Genomic DNA, 22,045 nt, shown 5'->3' with positions numbered 1-22,045 from the left:
TTCAGGGCCCTTCTTCTAACCAAGGCGGTCGGACTATGACTCGTGGCCTGTGGGAAACTGAGAACCAGGAAGACAGTCTATGTGGACAAATTCTCTCAGCTCACATTTAAGGAGCCAGAGGCAGATTCTGGTGGAGGGAGGCCTTCAGGCCTATCAATTGGAGATGTCTCCCAGTCACATTCTCCTAACTAAAGTTGTTCTTCACAATGTCCCCTGTGATCAGGCCAACTTTAAGGCGCTGCTTCTTCCAAGCACATGGTTGGAAGAAGGTTGAAGATTGCTTGAAGGTTATCTGCCATCAAGAGCAGTCAGACCCTATTGTCTGCCCCACCTTAAGCAGAACCCACTCTCTTCTGTTAAAGACCATAACTGTTCCCCTAGAACTCACCCATCTTGCTACATATGTGCCTTCCTATCATGGGTGTGTGCCTAGTACCCCCTTCGGTTATGTTATGTTCTTAGGACATCCCCTTCCTGTGTATGCCTCTAATACAAGTCCTTCCTGTGACGTATGTGCATGGTGTGTTTGCTGGCCCAAGATGATATAAACCTGTTAGAGCAGATATCACTCACTCATTGGTTCCGGTCTTCATGGGAGAGGTGAGCACTCCTGTCTCTCTAATTTCACCTTCAATGACACAACCACCCCTTGGACCCATTTGGCTGTGGAGGCAGGTCCCCCGCAATGACCATGCAACCCTCTTGTTAGATGTCATCCAGTCAGTTCTGACCCACAGTGACTCCGTACACGACAGGACAGGACACTCTCGGGTCCTGCACCAGCCTCACAATTGTTCCTGTGCTTGAGCCCATTGCTGCAGCCACGGTGACCGTCCATCACATTGAGGGCCTTCTGCTTTGTGCTGTCCCTCTACTTCGGCAAGCATGATGTTCTTCTCCAGGGACTGGTCTCTACCAACAACCTCTCCAAAGTCTGTAAGATTAAATTTCAAAATCCTTGCCTCGAAGGAGCATTATGGATGTACGTCTTTGAAGACAGAGATGCTCTTTTGCCAGTCCATGGTACTTTCAATATCACCCTCCGTCGCCATAGTTCAACGGCATCGACTCTTCTTCCATATTCAGTGACAATTTTTTTTTAATTTTAACAATTTATTAGGGGCTCATACAATTCTTATCACAGTTCATACATATACATACATCAATTGTATAAAGCACATCTGTACAGTCTTTGCCCTAATCATTTTTTTCTCCTCTTTTCTTTTTTTACATTTTATTAGGGACTCATACAACTCTTATCACAATCCATACATATACATACATCAATTGTATAAAGCACATCCATACATTCCCTGCCCCAATCATTCTCAAGGCATTTGCTCTCCACTTAAGCCCCTTGCATCAGGTCCTCTTTTTTTTTCCCCTCCCTCCCCTTTCCCCCCTCCCTCATGTGCCCTTGGTAATTTATACCTCAGTGACAATTTTTACATGCGTATGATACCATTGAAAATACCATGGCTTGGTCAGGCATACCTTAGTCCTCAGCACAATGTCCTTGCTTTTCAACACTCTGAAGAGGTTTTGTACAGCAGATTTACCCACTCTTCCATGAGCACAGATTGTGGATCCAAGCAAGAGAAAATCTTTGATAACTTGAATATTTTCTTTATTTAGCATGATGTTACTTATTGGTCGAGTTGTGAGGATTTTGATCTTCTTTACATTGAATTGTGGCAGTCCTTGATCTTCACCAGAAGGGCTCTGAGTCCTCCTTGCTTTCAGCAAGCAAGGTTGAGTTATTTGCATATTACAGGTTGTTAACAAGCCTTCCTCCAGTCCTGATGCGGAATTTTTCACATAATCCAGCTTCTCTGATGATTAGCAAGGATGTCACCTGCATATCACAGGTTGTTAATAAGCTTTCCTCAATCCTGATGTTGAATTCTTCATCTAATCGAGCTTCTCTGGTGATTTGCTCAGTTTACAGATTGAATAAGTATGGTGAAAGGACACAATCCTGTCACACACCTTTCCTGATTTTAAAACACTCAGCATTCCCCTTTTCTGTTTGAACAACTGTCTCTTGGTACATGAACAAAATGAAGTGTTCTTGAATTCCCTTTCTTCTGAAGGTTAAATCCATATGGTCAAATTCCGTGACATAGTCAATGAAACACAAGTAAACATCTTTCTGATATTCTCAGCTTTGAGCCAAGATCCATCAGCAATGATATCCCTTGTTCCATGTCCCCTTTCTAAATACTGCCTGACCTCTGGCAGCTCTCTTGACAATGTACTGCTGCAACTATGGTTGGCTGACCTTCAGCAATATTTTGCTGGCATGTGATATCGGGGACCTTGTAGTATAATTTGAGCATTCTGTTGGATCACCTTTCTTTGGAATGGGTACAAATATAGATCTCTTCCAGTCAGTTGGCCAGGTAGCTGTCTTTCAAATTTCCTGGCGTAGATGAGCGAGTGCTTCTAGTGCTTCAGCAGCTTGCTGAAACATTTCAATGGGTTTTCCATCAATTCCTGGAGCTCTGTTTTGGGCTTATGCATTCAGTGCAGTTTGCACTTCTTCCTTCAGCACCGTTGGTTCTTGCTCATATGCTACCTCGGAGGAATGGTTGAATGCTGACTCGTTCTTTTTGGTACAGTGACTCTGTATACTTTCCATTTTCTCATGATACTTCCTGCATTATTCAATATTTTTCCCTTATCATTTTTCAATATTTAAACTCATGTCTTGTTTTTTTCTTGAGATCTTTCAGTTTCAGATAAGCTGTGTTCTTCTTTTTTTGGCTTTCTAAGTCTAGGTCTTTGCACACTTGATTATAGTATTTGACTTTGTCTTCTGGAGCTGCACTTTGGAAATTGATATTCATCTCTTTGACTTCATTTTTTCCCCATTTGCCTTAGCTACTCTGCAATTGAGAGCAAGTGTGAGTCTCTTTTGGCACTCACTTTGATTTTTAATTTCTTGTGTTTTTAATGACCTTTTGCTTTCTTCATATGTGTGGTTTTTTTAATTCATCATTTTATTGGGAGCTGTTACAGGTGTCATAACAGTCCATAATTCAAATAGATCAAGCATAATTGTATAATTGCCATGACAATCAATTTCCAAACATTTTCTTTCTTCTTGAACTCTTTGATACAAGATCCCCTTTATCTCCTCCCTCCCCTCCCCTCCCCCCAAGACCCTTGTTGTTATTGTTATATATATATTATTATTATTCTATTACATATATGTTTAGCTGTATCTTACCTCCTCCAATGTATCCTTTCACCTACAATTCTGTTATTCTCGTCCCTTGAGTTGGTTAGACCCCTGCTGCTGTGTCTGAGGGGTCACCCATCTGGCATTCCTGCATCAAACAATCTTAATTATGCAAATGAACCTATGTCGGTCTGACAGTATTCCTGAGGTGAAACATAAGCCTAATAAGCCTTAATAGAAAGGGGAAGAAGTAATGTGTGATGTTCCTGATGAGCTGTGACTCGTTAATGTCATTAATGTTCTGTCATTAATGTTCATTGGGTCTAATCTGTCCTTGAGATGTTCTCAAAATCCAGGCCAAATACATTCAAGGTCGTATTTTGGCTTTCATGGATTGTTTTCATTTTCTTCAGCTTCAATCTGAACTTACACATGAAAAATTGATGGTCACAATCAGCCTATGGCCTGGTTTTAGCTGCTGAGAGTGAGCTTCTTTAGTGCCTCTTCCCACAGATGTGGAATATTTGATTTCTGTCTATTCCATCTGGAGAGATCTACGTGGGTAGTCGCCGTTTGTGTTGTTGAATATATTTGTAATGAATACGTTGTTGATCTAGCACAATTCTGTTGTGTGGTCTCCAGCTTGACTTCTGTTAACAAGACCATATTTCCAACGACAGTTTCTTCCTCTTTGTTTCCAACTTTTGCGTTCCAATTGCCAATAATTATCAATGCATTTAAAAAAAAAATGAATGTATGTTTATTGCAAGTTGGATCAATTTCAGACTGAAGACATTGGTGGAATTCTTCAATTACTTCATCACGAGCTTTAGTAGTTGGTGCGTAAATTTGAATAATAGCATTGATTGGAATTCCCTGAAGGTAGGTAGTATAATCCTGTGAGAAACTGCATTGTGCTTCAAGATAAATGTTTAAATGTCATTACTGACAATGAATGGAACACCGTTCGTTCCTCTTAATTATGTCATTCCTGGCATAGTAAACCACATGTAACCCTAGCACCCCAAGTTCCATCACGGACACACCAGGCAAGTCCCTGAAAGCGAGACTGCCCCTATTTGGGCCGGCACTGGATTGTAGTAACCGACTTCTGCCTGCGGGCAGAGTTGTTCATGTTGCTGGTTAATGGCCAGAGAGAATTCATCATTGCAACCCCGGAGACGGGGCAGAACTTCTCCTGTAGCTTTCCAAGACTGCACCTCTCGACGGAAGCAGAACGCTTCATCTTTCTTCCTCAGTGCAGCTGGTAGTTTTGAACTGCTGACCTTGATGTTACCAGTCCTTGGACTAAAGCACTCTACCACCAGGGCCACCATTCGGTAGCTATAGGGTCACTGTGAGTGGGAAAGGAATGGTGTTTTTCTGTTTGTTTTGTTTTTGTTGTTGGGAAAAGAGACTCATCTAACAGAGACCCATCTGAATTCTTGGGGTTGAACCCACAGCTCAGAATAAGCAGAAAATAATTAAAAAGAGGAAGAAATCTGGTCTGCAGTTTGGCAGAAGTCTGTCCTTATGCCAAGTATCTAGTTGTTTTTTAAATAAGTTTTATTAGCATAGTTCATGGACCAGATACACTAGTTTAAATATATTAAAGAGTTGTGTGATCACCACTACAGTCAATTTTAGAACGTTTTCTTCATTCTTGTGCCCATTAGTCTTAGCGCTCCATTTCCCCTCCGCTTCCGCTGCAGTAATGCTAAGAAACTGCCCATGTCATAACTGTTTCTACGAGCACCTGTTTCTTCTGAGCTCCTTCACACTTGCATCTCCGCTCCTCCAGAGAAGAGCAGATGAAGGAACTTCAGGACGTGAGGCTGCAGTCGGTTCACCAAAGATGAAGTACTTGGGAAAGAATACATACATAAAAGTATGTTTCTGTTTTACTTTATCAGAACCATTGGCATTTTAATCTATAGTGACAATTCTATCATGTGTGTATTTGTTGAATTATTAATACTTGTAGCACCTACAAAAAATCCACTTGTCATCATACCAAGCAACGTACATGTAGGCTGTAGTTTGTGTGTGTCTAAATGTCTGCACACCATGGGGGAGAGGAGGAAGTACAGATTACTATATCCAAATCTATAATAATCCCAGTATTTGTCTTTTTTTTTGAGTCAGCCTAGCAGAGACTACTTTATTGGAGCCACTCTCTCTTTAAAAAAATCACTTTATTGGGGGCTCTCACAGTTCTTATCACAGTCTATACATCCGTCCACCGTGTAAGCACACGTGTACATATGCTGCCAGCATCAAACATTTGCTTTCTACTTGGGCCCTTGGTATCCGCTCATTCCCTCCTCCCTTCCTCTCTTCCTCCCACATGAACCCTTGATAATTTATAAATTATTATGATGATGAGTTTTTCATGTCTTACACCAACCGCTGTCTCCCTTCACCCACTTTAATGCTGTCTGCCCCCCCGGCAGGGGGTTAATGTGGAGCATTGTGATCAGTTCTCCCTTTCTCCCCCACCTTCCCATAACCCTTCTTGTATGGCTACTCTCATTATTGGTCCGGAGGGGTTTATCTGTCCTGGATTCCCTGTGTTTCCAGCACTTACATGTACCAGTGTACCTGCTCTGGTCTAGCTGTATTTGTAAGGTAGAATTGGAATTATGATAGTGGGTGGGAGGGGGAAGGAAGCATTAAAGTACTAGAGGAAAGTTGTATGTTTCATCGGTGCTATACTGCACCCTGATTGGCTCATCTCTTCCTTGTGACCCTTCTGTAAGGGATGTCCAGTTGTCTACAGATGGGCTTTGGGTCTCTACTCCACACTCCCCTTCATTTTCAGTGATATGATTTGTTTTTCTGGGTCTTTGATGCCTGGTACCTGATCCCTTCAACACCTCATGATCACACGGGCTCTTGTGCTTCTTCCATGTGGACTTTGTTGTTTCTCGGCTAGATGGACATTTGTTTATCTTCAAGCCTTTAAGACCCTACATGCTATATCTTTTGATAGCTGGGCACCATCAGCTTTCTTCACCACATTTGCTTATGCACCCACTTTGTCTTCAGTAATATTGTCAGAAAGGTGAGTATCATACAATGCCATATTATTAGAACAATTCATTCTTGTACTTAGGTAAGATTTAAGAAGAGGCCCAAAGTTCATCTGCTTCCTTGTAGTGTTTACATATGTATTTACATATATACATCTCTGTATATATGCACCTGTATGTATATATATATATTTTTTCTTATTATTTTCTCTTTTTCTTTCCTCCTGTCCCACTATCATGTTTACCCAGTGTTGACCTCTCGGAAATACAATTTGATTAATCAAACACGACCAGAGAAGCTGCACCCTCCTCACCATCCATTTTGGAGCCCTTCCTATTCCCCTGTCCCTGTCCTTATTATATCTCCACCTGAGAGGGATAAAGAAAGTAGACCTCATTCCAGGTACCAAACCTTGAGGGTGATGTTCCTGCTCAGAGGATCTCGAATGCAGGGTCACCTTGTCACTGGACTTCCTCTCACTAGATGACAACACTACAGAGGATGGTCCTGAGATACAGTTCAGGGAGAGCGGCCAATCTGTCTGGCCTCCTTGGGGGCAAACCAAGAGGGGAGTGTAGCAGACCAGTGATAGGAATAAAGCCACAAAGTCCCTTGATTGTAGACTCCTTACTCGGGGGCAGCATGTGGCACCACATCTTAATTGGTTGGGGGTTACTCATAAAGGGGCCACACTGAAAGTCTAAAGGCATAATGGGCAGGGAGAGTGGGGGGGGGGGGCGGGGAGCCGGAACTAGACTGTTCCATCCCTGACTACAGGAATAACAATGGGGACTTTTAGGACGCATGCCTTTCAGACACGAATATTGAGGATTAAAAGGGTGTATGTGTTTTGTTAGGTAAGTGGGTCCCAGGATATGGAATACTGAAAGAAACGGGGACTGGATTGATGAATTTTTTTTTAAAAAAACATTAAAAATAATTTTATTGGGGATTCTTACACTCTTTAAAAATTTTATCTTCAAAATTTTTTTAATCATTTTATTAGGGGTTCATACAACTCCTATCACAATCATACATACATCAATTGTGTAAAGCACTTTTGTACATTCATTGCCCTCATCATTCTCAAAATGAGGAGCTGATGCCAGGGTCTTAAGTGGAGAGCAAGTGTTTTGAGAATGGACTGATGGATTTTAACATGTCCTTCTCTCTGTTTAACAGAGAGACATTCATCTGCTCTGTGCCAGGATCCCACTAGACTTGGGACTACTTGTACGGCCTTTTAAACTTTTTTTGTTGTTGCCAGGGGGAGGTGAGTGGTGGATAATTCTTGACAGTGACATTGACCTAACTAATCTTAATGTGATTTCTACTTATTAATTTATGATTTCTTAAAATAATTAGAAAATGGAACCAAAAAACAATAGAATTTTCCCAGGAACGTTTTCACCCCCCTTGTATTTACAATGAGAGAAGGGAGAGGAAGAAAGGTACCGGGAAGGCTTCTTATGTAGACCCACCAAACACCTCGTGAGTTTTGGTTCTCTGACTTTGAGGTTCAGGCTATGGTTTCATGGGCTATCCCAGTTAATTGGCCACATGAGTATAATGCTTCTGGTGTACCTTCTGGTTCCTTGCAGAGTGCCAGGGGTTTTAAAGGCTTGCAAGCTGCCTTCCATAGCACAGCAATGGGTAGCTATTCAACCACAGTAGTAGAGGAAGAGGAATTCCTTCTATGGAATTCCCACTCATAGCCGCACAGCCCCAGGGAGCTTCAAATCTCTATGGAAGAAGATAGCTACATCCATCTTCTGGGAAGTATCTGGGAGGTTAAAATCACCCAGCAGCCAATCACTGAACTATTGTGACACCAGGGCTCCTTCCAGGTTAGGAAAGGAGGCGTGTGACCAATGGTCTCCATGGACAACCGCCTCTTTTGCCATGTCACTAGAACAACTGGATAGTGCCCAGCTACACTATTGGACATTTTGATAAAATATTCTGTAGAAGAATCCTGGTCAAAAGGTGGGAAAATCAGAATAGAATCTCAAAGTCTCAGGAAACGTGGCATTTCTGGAGCCAAACGCTTTGCGCTAGTATCTTTAGACCTAGTCTTTAAACCATAAGTAAAAATTAGTGTCATAGACATGCAAGAGGCCTTCAGAAAGTTTGTGAGAAAATAGACTGAAGAGATAATGGAATTGAAGTAATAAAAATGTAACTTTATTTTTCAAACCAAATATCAGAAAAGCCAATTTGACAAGGTGAAGAGGGGAGGGGTGGGGTGTCAAACTCAGACTCACTGCTATTGAGTTGATTCCGACTCGCATGGACCAGCTAACTCTCTAGAACAAAGCAGAGCATATTCCTTTGGGTTTCAGGACTGCAAATCTTTGTTTGTTTTCTAACCCTAACCCTAACCCTAATCCTAACCCTAAGGACTGCAAATCTTTGTGAGCAGAGCCTCACTTTGGAGTGAAAGGTGAGTTTGAACTGCTGACCTCTCAGTTAGCAGCTCAATGCTTAGCCCTGTATTAGAGCATCCCGTTTCAGCAGGGTTGGGGTTAAAGGGAAACCCTCAATGCGATGGACTGACACAGCGACTGCAACAGTGGGCTCAGGGACATCAATAACTGTGAGCATGGCACAGGGTCTGGCAGGTCATTCTGGTGTGCGCAGGGTTGCCATGGGCCAGAACCAGCTCGATGGCACCTAACATCATGGATGACAGTGAAAGCCCATATCCCTTTGTGGAGTCCCCATGTGGATTAAGCCTGACCTGAATTCCTTCTGACCATTAACTATGGACGTGAACAGCCCTGCCCTCCAGCAGAGTGCACTGGACAGTAGACTACCTCCACTCCCCTGTCTGGTGGGGGAGGGGTGTGGCAGCTCCCTTGGGGGTTGTCCTGTGTGTTTTCTTAATGGAAACTATCATCCTGGAACTGCATCGACATGAGCCAGGCCCCTGAGCCAGACCCTGGGCAAGCTTGTAACGCTTCTAACACAGTTTGTGTGTTCCCACACCTGCAGTCCCGCCTATGGCTGTGGTGCATTGGTTGACTAGCAGTCTGCCTTTGTGACAGTTTCCTTTGCCTCAGTGCCTTTTTAAAATCTCTGAATCTCAGCAAACCCTTAGATGCTATTATGACCTTGTGCTAATGATCTCTCCCATCTAATGATGTGTCTTCATCTTGTGTTTGTCCTGTTTTAGGTGTAAATATTCTCCTTAAATTATGTTTTAAGAGCCCTGGTTGTGTAATGGTTACAATTTGAGCTGCTAATGGCAAGGTCAGCAGTTAGAAACCACCAGTTGCTGCGCAGGAGAAAGACGAGACTTTCTACTCCCATACGAATTACAGTCTGAGAAATCCGCGGGGCAGCTCTTTGCGGTCCTATAGGGTTGCTATTAGTCAGAATAGCCTCAAAGGCAGGGAGATGTGAGACTTTGAAATATATTTGAGATCTGGGATCTCCTTTGTACCTTCATGCAGTCCATAGTACCACGAGGGCTCCTGAGGATAAACAGTAAGGGAGATTATTATTTCCAGACAATTGTGGATGATGCTCAGTATTAGAAATCAGACTTTTAATTTAACCAACTGAAAAAAGCAAAACAACAACAAAATACCTTTTCTTGATTAAGAAGTTTTTGTGGCTTGTTCTTTTGAGGTATATGCATTTTCTCCCATTCTGGGGAATTTATGTAAGCAGAGAAATGCACAGGGTGCCCTGCAAGGGGAAGCCTGCCCCTAGCACAATATCACGGGTCCAGTAGGTGCAATTGTACAGCGATAATAAGATTATAGTGAAGTCATAAAGAGCATGAGAGATAGAAGAGAGATAGAAATAATGGAGTCAGACACATTTCATGGTAGCAGGCTCACCTCAGTGGTGGTCCACGTGGAGAGAGAGACAGATATTGAATGCTAACCAAGGCTTTTATATTCTCTGGGGACATGCAAGCCCCCTAATTACAAGCAAAGACATACGTCACAGGAAGGGGTTGTGCTATAGGTAATATGGTAATGGAAGGGGGTGGTCTAGGGGTATCCACACAATAGGAAGAGGAGGGATTAGGGTACACATGTGCAAGAAGGGTGGATCCTACATTCAGGATGGCAGCCTAACTTTGGATGTCATTGAGCCAGTTTGATCTGTTCTCTGGATCTCCAGTATCAGTAGGGTGGGAACTCCACCTACAGGAACAAGATGACTGCCAGCCTTGAGGGAGAAGTAGCCCATTGTCCTTAGCAGCAGGGAGCAGGCATACCTGTGGTGGGAGGAGACAGCAGTCTGGCAGTTGACTGCCTTCAGGGAAGTAACTTTTACCATTAGCTGCAAGCAGTGTCCTAAGTCTAACATATATTTGGGGGAGACAACTTGGGAGAAATCTTTCTGTTTCCCACAGTACCCAACAAGCTCTTATTGCTAGACCACACCACAGCGACAGGCTGAGGTCACCTGAGGAAGAGGCTACAGTGCCTAGGATTTGGAGCTTTATTCTCAGCTCTCCAACACACGCATGAGCAAGTACTAGAATGAAAAGAAGATGGGAAAGCTGAGGGAAGGACTACATGATCTCATGTAATCCGCATATCGCACTTTGGTATTGGTACTCTCAACTAACAATTTTATCCAAAGGAAAGTGAGATTGTGAAATTAAAGAACAAATCCATAAAATCAGATGGCTGACCCAGGTGAACCTGATAAAGTGGACTACACCCAAGACAGACAGACTACACATGGCTACCACAAGACAGACGGTCCACTTGAGGCTCCACCCAAGACAGGCGGCCGACCTGGTGACTAAGACAGACGTATACTAGAAATGTGTAAAAAGCCGCGGCACCAGTGGTCAGTGCTCCACTATGTGCCGGGATTAGACCAGCTATCCCGCATCAAGCTGGGTCCGAAATGAAGCGTGCGGATGAAAGGAAAAGAAAGAGATATATACGAAGTATGGATCGGGAGGACTCCAATCTGATGGACTGAAGTCTCCGTGTATTTTGAAGCTTGGTTTTTATATTCTTCTTACACAAGGGAATTGGTTACAAGACAAACATCAAAGAACTTAAACATTTCTAAACTCTTGTCTATGCAAATGTTACTTAACTAGTCACAGTTTCTTAACCTTAGAATAATAAAAGCACTAGGTTCAAGGACAATCACACGGATATGCAAGATTCAAGAGAGCCTCAAAGAGATCTTAAATAACAGTTAGCCCTCAATGCCTTTAGCAGCAAAGTCACAAGTAACGGTCATCTTGCACTGCTTTTGTCTGCAGAGACACAGAGGCACAGGGGACTAAATAGTCACCCATTAGTAAACACCTTGATCAGCCAATGCCTCCTACAACTATGACTTGAATTTGTGTGGGAGACAGCTCTTACTTGCTGCTGGTAAGCTTTCTTACTGATAATGGTTTCCATGGTGGGCCAGAGAACAGGTCAAACCTGCTCAGTGACATCCAAAGTTAGACTGCCATCCTGAACCTAGGATCCGCCCTTCTTGTCACATGTATACCCCCAATCCCTCCTCTTCCTATTGTGTGTATAGCCCTAGATTGTCCCCCTCTCATTGCTGTATAACCTGTAGTGCAACCCCTTCCTGTGACGTATGTCTTTACCTGTAATTAGTGGGCTTGCACTTCCCCCAAAGATATATAGGCCTTGGTTAGCAATAAAGAGCTCTCTCGGGCTCCCCGTTTTTGGTCTCTCGTCGGTTCCCCCTCTCCTCTCCTGTCCTCGCTCCCCTGTTCCCTTTCCCGTTGTTCCCCCCACCCTACACCCCCACTCTTTCCTTGTGGACCACCAAGCGGGCTGAGGTGAGCATTGCTACCATGAAATGTGTCTAACTTCATTATTTCAATCTCTTTTGCTCTCTCTGACTTTACTATAATCTTTAGTTATTATCGCTGTACAATTGCACCTACCAGACCCGTGATGATGTGTTAGGGGCTGGTTAACCCTGACACTTTCCTATTTCTTGGTTTGTGATGTGTGAGGACTTTATATATTGACTATTGTTTGAAATATATTTGAAATGTGTTCCATTGCTTGAACTTAGTGTGTGTATTAAAGCATCACTCAAAGACACTTCATGCCTGGAAGTGGGGATTGTCTCTGTTGAGATGCTCAGAACACTCAGCAAAGCAGAAGGTTCTTCGGTCGCCACCTCTAGTCCCTGTGGCACCATCTTAGGTCAGCTCTATACACGTGCACTCAGCAGATACTTCATTGTTCTCCCCACCTCCACCCCATATTGTTATCAGTGGTCTGGGTGTCCGCAGACTGAGTCTCTAAGGCAGGGGTCCTCAAACTTTTTAAACAGGCCCAGTTCACTGTCCTTCAGACCTGCTGGAGGGCCGGACTATAGCTTTAAAAAAACTATGAACAAATTCCTATGCACACCGCACATATCTTATTTTGAAGTAAAAACAAAAAAAACAGGGCAAAAACACCCGGCAGGCAGGATAAATGCCCTCGGTGGCCGTATTTTGAGGACGCTGCTCCAAGCACACTTCCACTCCCGTTGTCATATTTGACCCCTGCAATCGGCCTTTGAAATGAGCTGTTCCTCTTTTTTTCTTTTTGTTTTTTTGAGTGGTGAGTGAGTGAGTTTTGAGTGAGTGAGTGAGTGAGTGGCAGGTGAGTGAGAGGTGAGTGAGAGGTGAGTGAGTGAGTTGTGAGTGAGTGAGAGGTGAGTGAGAGGTGAGTGAGAGGTGAGTGAGTGAGAGGTGAGTGAGAGGTGAGTGAGTGAGTTGTGAGTGAGTGAGAGGTGAGTGAGAGGTGAGTGAGTGAGTGGTAGGTAAGTGAGAGAGATGAGGGAGTGGTGAGTGAGTGAGTGTGGTGGTGAATGAATGAGTGGTTGGTGAGTGAGTGGTGAGTGAGTGAGTGGTGAGTGAGTGAGTGAGTGGTGAGTGAGTGAGTGGTGAGTGAGTGAGTGAGTGTGAGGTGAGTGAGTGAGTGGTCAATTAGTGGTGAGTGAGTAAATGGTGAGTGAGTGATGAGTGAGTGAGTAGTGAGAGATTGGTTGAGTGAGTGTGTGGTGCTTGAGTGGTGAATGAGTGAGTGAGTGGTGAGTAAGTGAGTGAGTGGTCAGTAAGTGGTGACTGAGTGAGTGAGTGGTGAGTGAATGAGTGGTGAGTGAGTGAGTGTGAGGTGAGTGAGTAAGTGGTACTTGAGTGGTGAATGTGTGAGTGGTCAGTGAGTGGTGACTGAGTGAGTGAGTGGTGAGTGAGTGAGTGGTGAGTGAGTGAGTGAGTGTGAGGTGAGTCAGTGAGTGGTCAGTGAGTGAGTGATTAGTGAGTAAGTGGTGCTTGAGTGGTGAATGAGTGAGTGTTGAGTAAGTGGTGAGTGAGTGAGTGAGTGGTGAGTGAGTGAGTGAGGTGAGTAAGTAGTACTTGAGTGGTGAATGTGTGAGAGGTGAGTGGTCAGTGAGTGGTGACTGAGTGAGAGAGCGGTGAATGAGAGAGTAAGTGGTGAGTAAGTGAGTAGTAGAAATGAGCAGTTTCTGTCGAGTTGACGTAACTTCCTGTACCCCAGAGTGTGCCGAGAGAGGGACTGCTCCGTAGGGTTTCCAAGGCCTGTCAAGACTTTTCAGGAGCCGATTTGACAGACCCTCTTCAGAGGTGCTTTTGGCTGAGTTTACACTGCCAACCTCTTGGCTAGTATTTGAGCATGTAAATAGCAACATGTGCATCACACAGCAGTTGCATTTTAAGACAAAGAGCAAACAAAACCTGTAACTGCCGAGAGCCCCACAAGTGGGATGACTAGGTCACATGCTAGGATTGCTTATGGTCTGGATGCATATTATCAGTTTGCCTCAAAGACAAAATAATTCTCCTTGGCTTTTAAATCCTGTGTAATTTCTCTCCAGGCTTACTTCCTCCTATGTAATTTCACCCTAAAACACATTCATAGCAGGTGTTGGGTGGCACAAATGGTTAAGCTCGGCTACTAGCTGAGAAGTTGACAGTTTGAATCTAGCCAGAGGTGCCTCAGCAGGAAGGCCTGGTGATCTGCTTCTGAAAAGTCACAACCTTGAAAACCCCAGGTAGCAGTTCTGTAAGGAAAAGAAACCTGGTACACGACCTCATCTCATGTACTTCCTCATTCCTGGGATGCACCCATCCCATGACCCCCCATCCCCTTCGTCCATTACTAATGACCACGGCTGCACTAGACACCCCCACCTATTCTGTCCTGTAACCTTGCTCACTTCCTGGTGCAGACAAAGATTCAAAGCTATGCTCATCCACCATTTGGGGCCCAGATCTTTCGGAACACTAGTTCTTTTGGGTCACCGGGTAATAAAATTGTCCTCTTTCAAGTTTCTCAGGAGTACTGCCTGGTCATTCTCAAGTCAAGATTTTGCTGTTACATTTCCACTCTGCACACACACATGGGATCACCATGAGTTGGAATTGACTCAATGGCGGTGAGCAACATTGCTCTACTACAGATGGGAAATCCGATACTCAGGCCGATTGCATGCCTTTCCCACTAGAAGTTGGTAAGTGGTTGGGTGGACCAATTATGTGTTAGTCTGGGTTGACGAGAGAAACAAATTCATAGACACTGATATGTGTATAAGAAAGAACTTTATATACAAGAGCAATTGAATATTGAGAAAACATCCCAGCCCAATCCAGATCAAGTCCATAAGTCTGTTATTAGCCCATATATCTGATACCAGTTTATAAATTTCTCTTCAGACTCATGAAGCACATGCAATGACGCTGAATGCAGGAAGATCACAGACCAGTTGGTGGAAAGTCTTGTGAATTCAGTGGTGGTCAAGCATCTCAGCATTGGTGTGGGTCTCCACATGGCTTCTCCAGCTCCAGGGCTCTAGCATAACTCCATGTATCTTGTCAGTAGAGAGTCTCCCAGGGAGTGAGCGTGTGTCCCGCCTCCAGCGAGCTATTTATCTCCGAGGTGCCTCCAAATGAGGGCATCAAGCTGCGACCTGATTGGCAGGATAACCTCTACCCCTTCATTCTTAAGTCTCAAATTGACAATAGGTTATGAACTACCACAAATAGGTAGGTGTCCTGGCTGCAGCCCAGCCCAACTCACAATAACACCACCATCCTTTTGGCCGACACTATCCCGGTGCTGAGCCCCCGCTCCTACATCAAGTCCGATACTGCTGCTCTGCTGGCTCAAGTGATCCGTCATCTCTTTACCCCCAGCCCATCCCTTGCTTCTCATTGTTGTTGTGAGGTGCCTTCATGCTGGCTTCCACCATGGACACAGAGAAAATTGTTGCCTGGCCTTGCATGATCTTCATCATGTTCCAGTTGTTGGCATGATCAAGTCCATTGTCGCGGCTACTGTGTATGTTAAGTGCTTTCCAATGCAGGGGGCTCAATTCAGGGCAGTATCATGAACAATGGTTCTTTTGTGATCCATAGGCTTTTGGGTGACTACTTTTACAAAATCATTGATGAGGTTTTCAGGCCTTTCTTCCTTTAAAAAAAATCACTTTATTGGGGGTTCATACAACTCTTATCACAATCCATCCATCCATCCATCCATTGTGTCAAGCACATTTGTACATTTGTTGCCCTCAGCATTCTCAAAACATTTGCTTTCTACTTGAACCCTTGGCATCAGCTCCTCATTTTCTCCTCCCTCTCTGCTCTCCCCTCCTTCATGAACCCTTGATAATTTATAAATTATTATTTTGTCATATCTTACACTGTCCGACGTCTCTCTTCACCCACTTTTCTGTTGTCGATGCCCCAGGGAGGAGGTTATATGTAGATCCTTGTAATCAGTTCCCCTTTTCTACCCTACCTTCCTGCCACCTTCCCAGTATCACCACTCTCAATACTGGTCTTGAAGGATTCATCTGTCCTGGATTCCCTGTGTTTCCATTTCCTATCTGTACCATTGTACATCCTCTGGCCTAGCCAGATTTGTTAGGTAGAATTGGGATCATGATAGTGGGGGGAGGAAGCATTTAAGAACTAGAGGAAACTTGTATGTTTCATTGTTGCTACACTGCACCCTGACTGGCTTGTCTACTCCCTGTGACCCTTCTATAAAGGGATGTCCAGTTGCCTCCAGATGGCCTTTGGGCCCCCAAACTGCACTCCCCCTCATTCACAATGATATGATTTTTTGTTCTTTGATGGCTGATACCTGATCCCTTCAACACCTCGAGATCTCACAGGCTGGTGTGCTTCTTCCATGTGGGCTTTGTTGCTTCTCAGCTAGATGGCCACTTGTTTATCTTCAAGCCTTTAAGACCCTAGATGCTATCTCTTTTGATAGCTGGTCACCATCAGCTTTCTTCACCACATTTGCTTATGCACCTGCTTTGTCTTCAGTAACCCTGTCAGGAAGGTGAGCATCATGGAATGCCAGCTTAATAGAACAAAGTGTTCTTGCATTGATGGAGTACTTGAGTGGAGGTCCAATGTCCATCTGCTACCTTCATACTAAACCTATAAATATATGCACATAGATCTATTTCCCCATCATCATATAAAAATATATTTACATATGTACATGCTGCATTTAGACCTCTATAAATGCCCTTTGCCTCCTAGTTCTTTCCTCCATTTCCTTTTACTTTCCTCTTGTCCCACTATCATGCTCAGCCTTCATTTGGGTTTCAGTAATTCCTCTCGGTTACATTGCCCTTGATCAAGCCCTACCAGCAGGCCTTTCTTCCTATGAGTGATCTTGCTGGTATCTGAAACACCTATGGCATGATGGTATAGCTTCCAGCATTACAGTAGCATGCAAGCCATCATAAAGGACAAACGGGCAGACAGGCGGCAGTCCTTCTCCTTACCAAGCCTCACTGCCATCAAATAGATTCGGACTCATAGAAGAGCAGCAGGAGCAGGCTGCCTCCTCTTTCTCCCACAGAGCGTCTGGTGGTTTACAAGCGCTGACTTCTTGTAATCCACTGTCCTAACCAGGCTCCATTCCTCTCCCTCACTGCCATCAGTCAGGTTGATTCTGACACAGAGTGACCCTATAGGACAAGGTGGAACTGCCTTTGTGGGTATTCAACGCTGTAACTTTTTACAGAAGTAGAATTCTTTGTCTTTGCCCTACATTCCTCTCCCTAAGTAGTCTCTGTTTGAGAAAGATGCTTTGGAAAAAGAAGGCACCTGTGCAGCAAGGGAAGCTGAAGACTGAGCAGACTCCCTCTGTTGTCCATTCTGGGTAGTGCAGAAGCTCTGAGGAAAGGCTGGCTGCCAGGGTGAAAGGCCACAGTCCTTAAATTACCCCAGCCATGAACGCTGTGGCAAAATTCACAGGAATAAGCTAGCAAGTCAGCTCTGAAGAAATTAACTTGACCTGATTGTTATTTTCAGCAACACTAGAAAAATAAAACTATTGTGAAACTTTAGAAAATTTGATGGGACTATTAGAAGTAATACAATATATACATACTTGCATATATACACACATAATATAAATTTTATGTATGTAAAATAAAAATTTTATGTATGTACATAAGAATTTTATGTATGTAAAACTTCAAAAAGAACAACATTAACAGAATGGGCTGCCCCAGGACTTCCCCAAATAAAGTGATTATAAGAGTAATAGAAGAGACGTCTCACAAAGTAACACTTCTGTTTGGGTCCCAGACCTCAGCAAGAAAAACTCTACTAGGAAGCTACATCAGTGACACACTATTTTCCCTAGGTTTGATTAGGCTTCCAATTAAAACACACTCCAAATAAACCAATCCACCCACCCACTGACTAACCACCCACCCAACCAACAATAAAACCAAACTCACTGCCATCAAGTCAATGCTGACTCATTTCGACCCTCTAGGGCAGGGTAGAACTGCCCCTGTGAATGAGTTTCCAAGACTGTAACTCATTACAGGAGTAGAAAACCTAGTCTTTCTCCCATGGGGCAGCTGCTGTTTCAAACTGCTGACCTTTTGGTTAGCAGCCCAACGCTTAACCATTACACCACCAGGGTTCCGAAGGCCCTAAAATCAATGATGAAACCATGAAGCACCTCACAGCATGGATCAACCTGAAGAACATTGTGCTGAGTGAAATCAGCCCACCACAAAAGGATCGGATATTGTATGGGTCCCCTGTTAAAAACGAAAAACAAAAAGCAAGACCAAGAATTTCATACCCAAGAGAACAAACTTTTAAGGTTACCAAGCTAGGAGGACAAGGGAGGGAAGATGAGGCAGCAGGCTCGAGGGTCCCAGGTCTTAAGTTGTGTGAAGGAGAAAAGAGAAATCAAAACAGAAGGGATCGGGTAAGCCACTGGGCGCTTTGATAAGGAGCTTAAACTGTTCAATACAAAAGGGGTGATATGAAATGTCAACCTTCACCAACCTCACAATTAAAAATAGTTAAAAACAATAAGTAGGTGGAGGGAGAATGTACTTTTAGAGAGAAATATTCACATACAAAGACCACGAGCTTTTGAATGAGACACGTACAAGCTCTGCATCGGAGGGGCTTCTTTGCTCTTGGGGACAAGACTCCTTGGTTTTCTAGGCCGGCCATTCCCTTCTGTATTCAGAACAATGGGATCTCAGTGGGAAAAGAGACAGGGAGAGGGTGATAGTGAGAAAGACAGGGAGGGGGCAACTTCAACACAAAGCAAACTCACTGCCTTTAAGTCAGTTCTGACTACTGGCGACCCTACAGGACAGGTAGAAGTGCTGCTGTGGGTTCCTGAGACTAGCTCCTTCCAGGGGTAAGCTCCTCTTCTTTCTCCCAGCGGTTTCTGACTGCTGACCTCCCGGGGAGCAGCCCAGTGTGTAATCAAGCCCCTACGCCGCCCGAGCTCCTGTAAAGGTACTGTGGAGATGAAAACTCACATTTATTTAATTTGCTGAATGTTATTTCATTTCGTATTCAATTTAGAAAATTTCGTGTACCTCTTCAATTTTATGTATCTATTCTTGAATTTTGCTACTTTGATATTTTAGACACATATTGATGAGAGAAATTAATAAGCTCTTCCATTGTTTGCAAACTTTTAATTGTATATTAGGTGGAGGTTTACAGAGCCCAGCATTCATTTCACATTCAACAATTCATCCACACTTTGCTTCATCTCATTCATTGCCTTCCTCTCCATACAACACTCCTCATTCCACCTCTTCCCTGTTTGCTGTCTTCTTCTCCCAACTTGGTCCCTGGGTAAAGGCTTACCTTTGATCTCAAGTGGTGGATTATTCTAAGGTGTGTGTACCTCCCTAGTACCTGTATTCCCTCCCTTACTACACCTGTCTAGTATTTAGCTGAAAACCGAGCCCCAGGATTCAGCTCCTGAGTTCAGCTCCATGCCTGACAAGTGACTCAGAAACATGTCTGGGGTCCCATCAGCTTCTATCCCACCACTAGCCCTGATATTTTTGATGATTCGGACTGTAAGTGACTGCCCACGCAGTTCCACAGCCACTGAATGGAAAGGAATCTCTCCCCTGCAAGAGGACAGCGCTCTATCCCTGAGACAAGAGTCAAACAGTTTCCTTTAGCTACTTGGCACCTGCTCCCCGTGGCTGGTTTAGGTCAGAGCCAGAGTGATTGGGGGAGGCTCCCTGGAATGGGTGCTGCTGAGACGGACTTAACTTTAACTTGAAAAATGGTTAAGCAATGAGAACACACACCCGTGTCTCATTATAGGCGTAGTGGTTATGCATTGGCCTGTGACCCGCATAGTTGGCAGTTAGAAACCACCAGTGAGTAGCTTCTTAGGAGAGAGACTTTCTACTCTTGTGAACAGTTACAGTCTCGGAAACCCACAGGGGGTCACTATGAGTCAGCATGGACTCGATGGCGAAGAGTTTGGTTTGGGTTTAGTGATCCATTATGATCGCCGTTAAAATTACTTAGTGAGTCAAAAGGTGTGCGTTGAGTACCTATTGTGCGGCTCAGACTCCCTGGGCATGGAGCGGAGAGAGGGCCATTGAAGAAACAATGCCATCTGCAGTCCAGCAGATTCTCAGGGCCTGCAAAACACTATTGCCACCTTTGGAAGAGGACAGAGAGCCCAAGGCCAAGATTAGAGAACTGGCAACATGCCTCGGGGAATTCTGAGCTGGCTACCGATTAGGGTTCTCAACCTTCCTAATGCTGGGACCCTTTCATAGAGTTCCTCATGTGGTGGTGACCACCCCCCCCCCAACCATAAAATTATTTTTGTTGTTACTTCATAACTGCCATTTTGCTACTGTTATGAATTGGGCGACCCCTGTGAAAGGGTCGCGACCCGCAGGTTGAGAACTGCTGGACTAGGCTTTCCTGGGTCATGGTGAGCAAGAGCTTTGGAGGGGAAATCAGCTGCTCACTAGGGGATATGTCCTTTGGGCCTATTTGTCCACCAGTAGCAACACAGATCGCAACACTAGCAGCTAACAGTAGCGGGTAGCCTCGTTTCATCTTCCTACTGCCCACACCACGCCTTCTGACCTTTCACATGACTGCGTCCTTCTCGGCTACCTGTCAGTTTGTCCTGTGGGGCGCCTGGCATGTTGCTGTGCTTCTGGGGGTATCACCTCCTCTCCTTGTGTTGGTAGGTGAGCCATGGGATCACGCTTGATTCATAGCGACCCCACATACAGCAGATGGCATGCTGCTCCGTCCGATGCCATTCTCCCCCATCGTCCTGGTTGAGCCCACTGTTGCAGCCACCGTGTCGCTCTATCCCACGGAGAGTCTTCGTTTTTTTTGGCTGACATTCCACTTTATTAAGCATGGTGATCTTCTCCAGTGATGAATCTCTCTTGATAACCTGCCCAAAATACATGAGACAAAGTCTGCCCGTGCTGACTTCTGCGGGTCATTCTGGTTGGTTGTTCGTCTCGCAGTTCTTGGAACTGTCACCGGCCTTGGCAAACACCTTAATCCAAAGGCATCCGTTCTCTTGTCTGCCTTGTTCATTGGCGAGCTTTCACACGCATACGAAGGATTGAAAATGGCTTCCATCAGGTGCACCATAGCCTGCACAGTGGCATCTTTGCTATTTTCCACTTTCAGGAGGTCTTGTGCAGGCAGATTTGCTTCCTGCTCCCCTCTGTGGTGCAAACGGCAGACGACCGGGCCAGGGTTCATCCTGTTCTTGACAGAACCTAATAACACCAGCACCGCCATCTTTTTCAACCTGACAGCCTTAAATTACCTCAAGAGCATAGATAAGATTAAAATAATTAGGAAGAACTACATTTTGAGTAGTTGTTACCTTTGTTTTAAGCATGATTGGTTTGACATCCAATTTATGCAATTTAGTTTTTAAATAATGGCTGTGTTTAACAACTAACTGCCTCATAAAATTACTAAATATTTGACACCCTAATCCCATGAGCTGACTGGTTCCATCACAGAACTGGGGACCACTCTACTGTCTGGGTGCTCGATATTGATGAGAAATGGTGGTGTAAGATCTCTCTCTCCGGGCTCGATTTAAACCTTGGTCTTTGGCGCTGCACGAGAAAGAATTCACGCCGAAGCTGGGCTCGTGATCCAAGTGAATTTAATGAGAGTTAAAAGAAGCTTCAGGTTTTACGTGGCACCCATAGGATTCCTTTGACCATGCGGCCTGGCAGAGACTGCTCAGGGTCACGCAAGGATCTCTCTCCAGAGTTTTCCTCTGACAAAGAAGACCCCCTCTCCCTCTCGGTTCCTGCCTTTTCAAGGATTCCCAGGGGAGGCGTGGTGAACGATCCCAGGTTGATCCCATTGGCTGAATTGCAATCACCTGGCCCAGGTGGGCTGATCCAGGTTAACGCTCATCAGGGCCCACCTGCAGGAAAACCCAGCTTTGTCCTATGCTGGCTCTCCTGGGCATGCGTTAATGGACATTCCAGTCCCTCGGCTAAGCTACCTAACAGAGCCTGGGGCTGCTA

General features: G+C 44.5%; 1 protein-coding gene across 1 annotated transcript in view; it reads right to left on the bottom strand.

The window, feature by feature from the left end:
- The window catches only part of POGK (pogo transposable element derived with KRAB domain), a 46,872-nt gene extending 25,579 nt beyond the window's left edge, over positions 1-21,293 (bottom strand). The window contains exon 1 of the mRNA XM_075540899.1: positions 20,948-21,293. Within this exon, the coding sequence (XP_075397014.1) occupies positions 20,948-21,293 (346 nt within the window). The remainder of the gene's footprint in view (positions 1-20,947) is intronic.
- Between the last annotated feature and the right edge of the window lie 752 nt (positions 21,294-22,045).

The sequence above is a fragment of the Tenrec ecaudatus genome, chromosome 1 (genome assembly GCF_050624435.1).
Source record: "Tenrec ecaudatus isolate mTenEca1 chromosome 1, mTenEca1.hap1, whole genome shotgun sequence".
NCBI lineage: Eukaryota > Metazoa > Chordata > Mammalia > Afrosoricida > Tenrecidae > Tenrec > Tenrec ecaudatus.
This window is presented reverse-complemented; position numbering and strand designations above follow the sequence as displayed.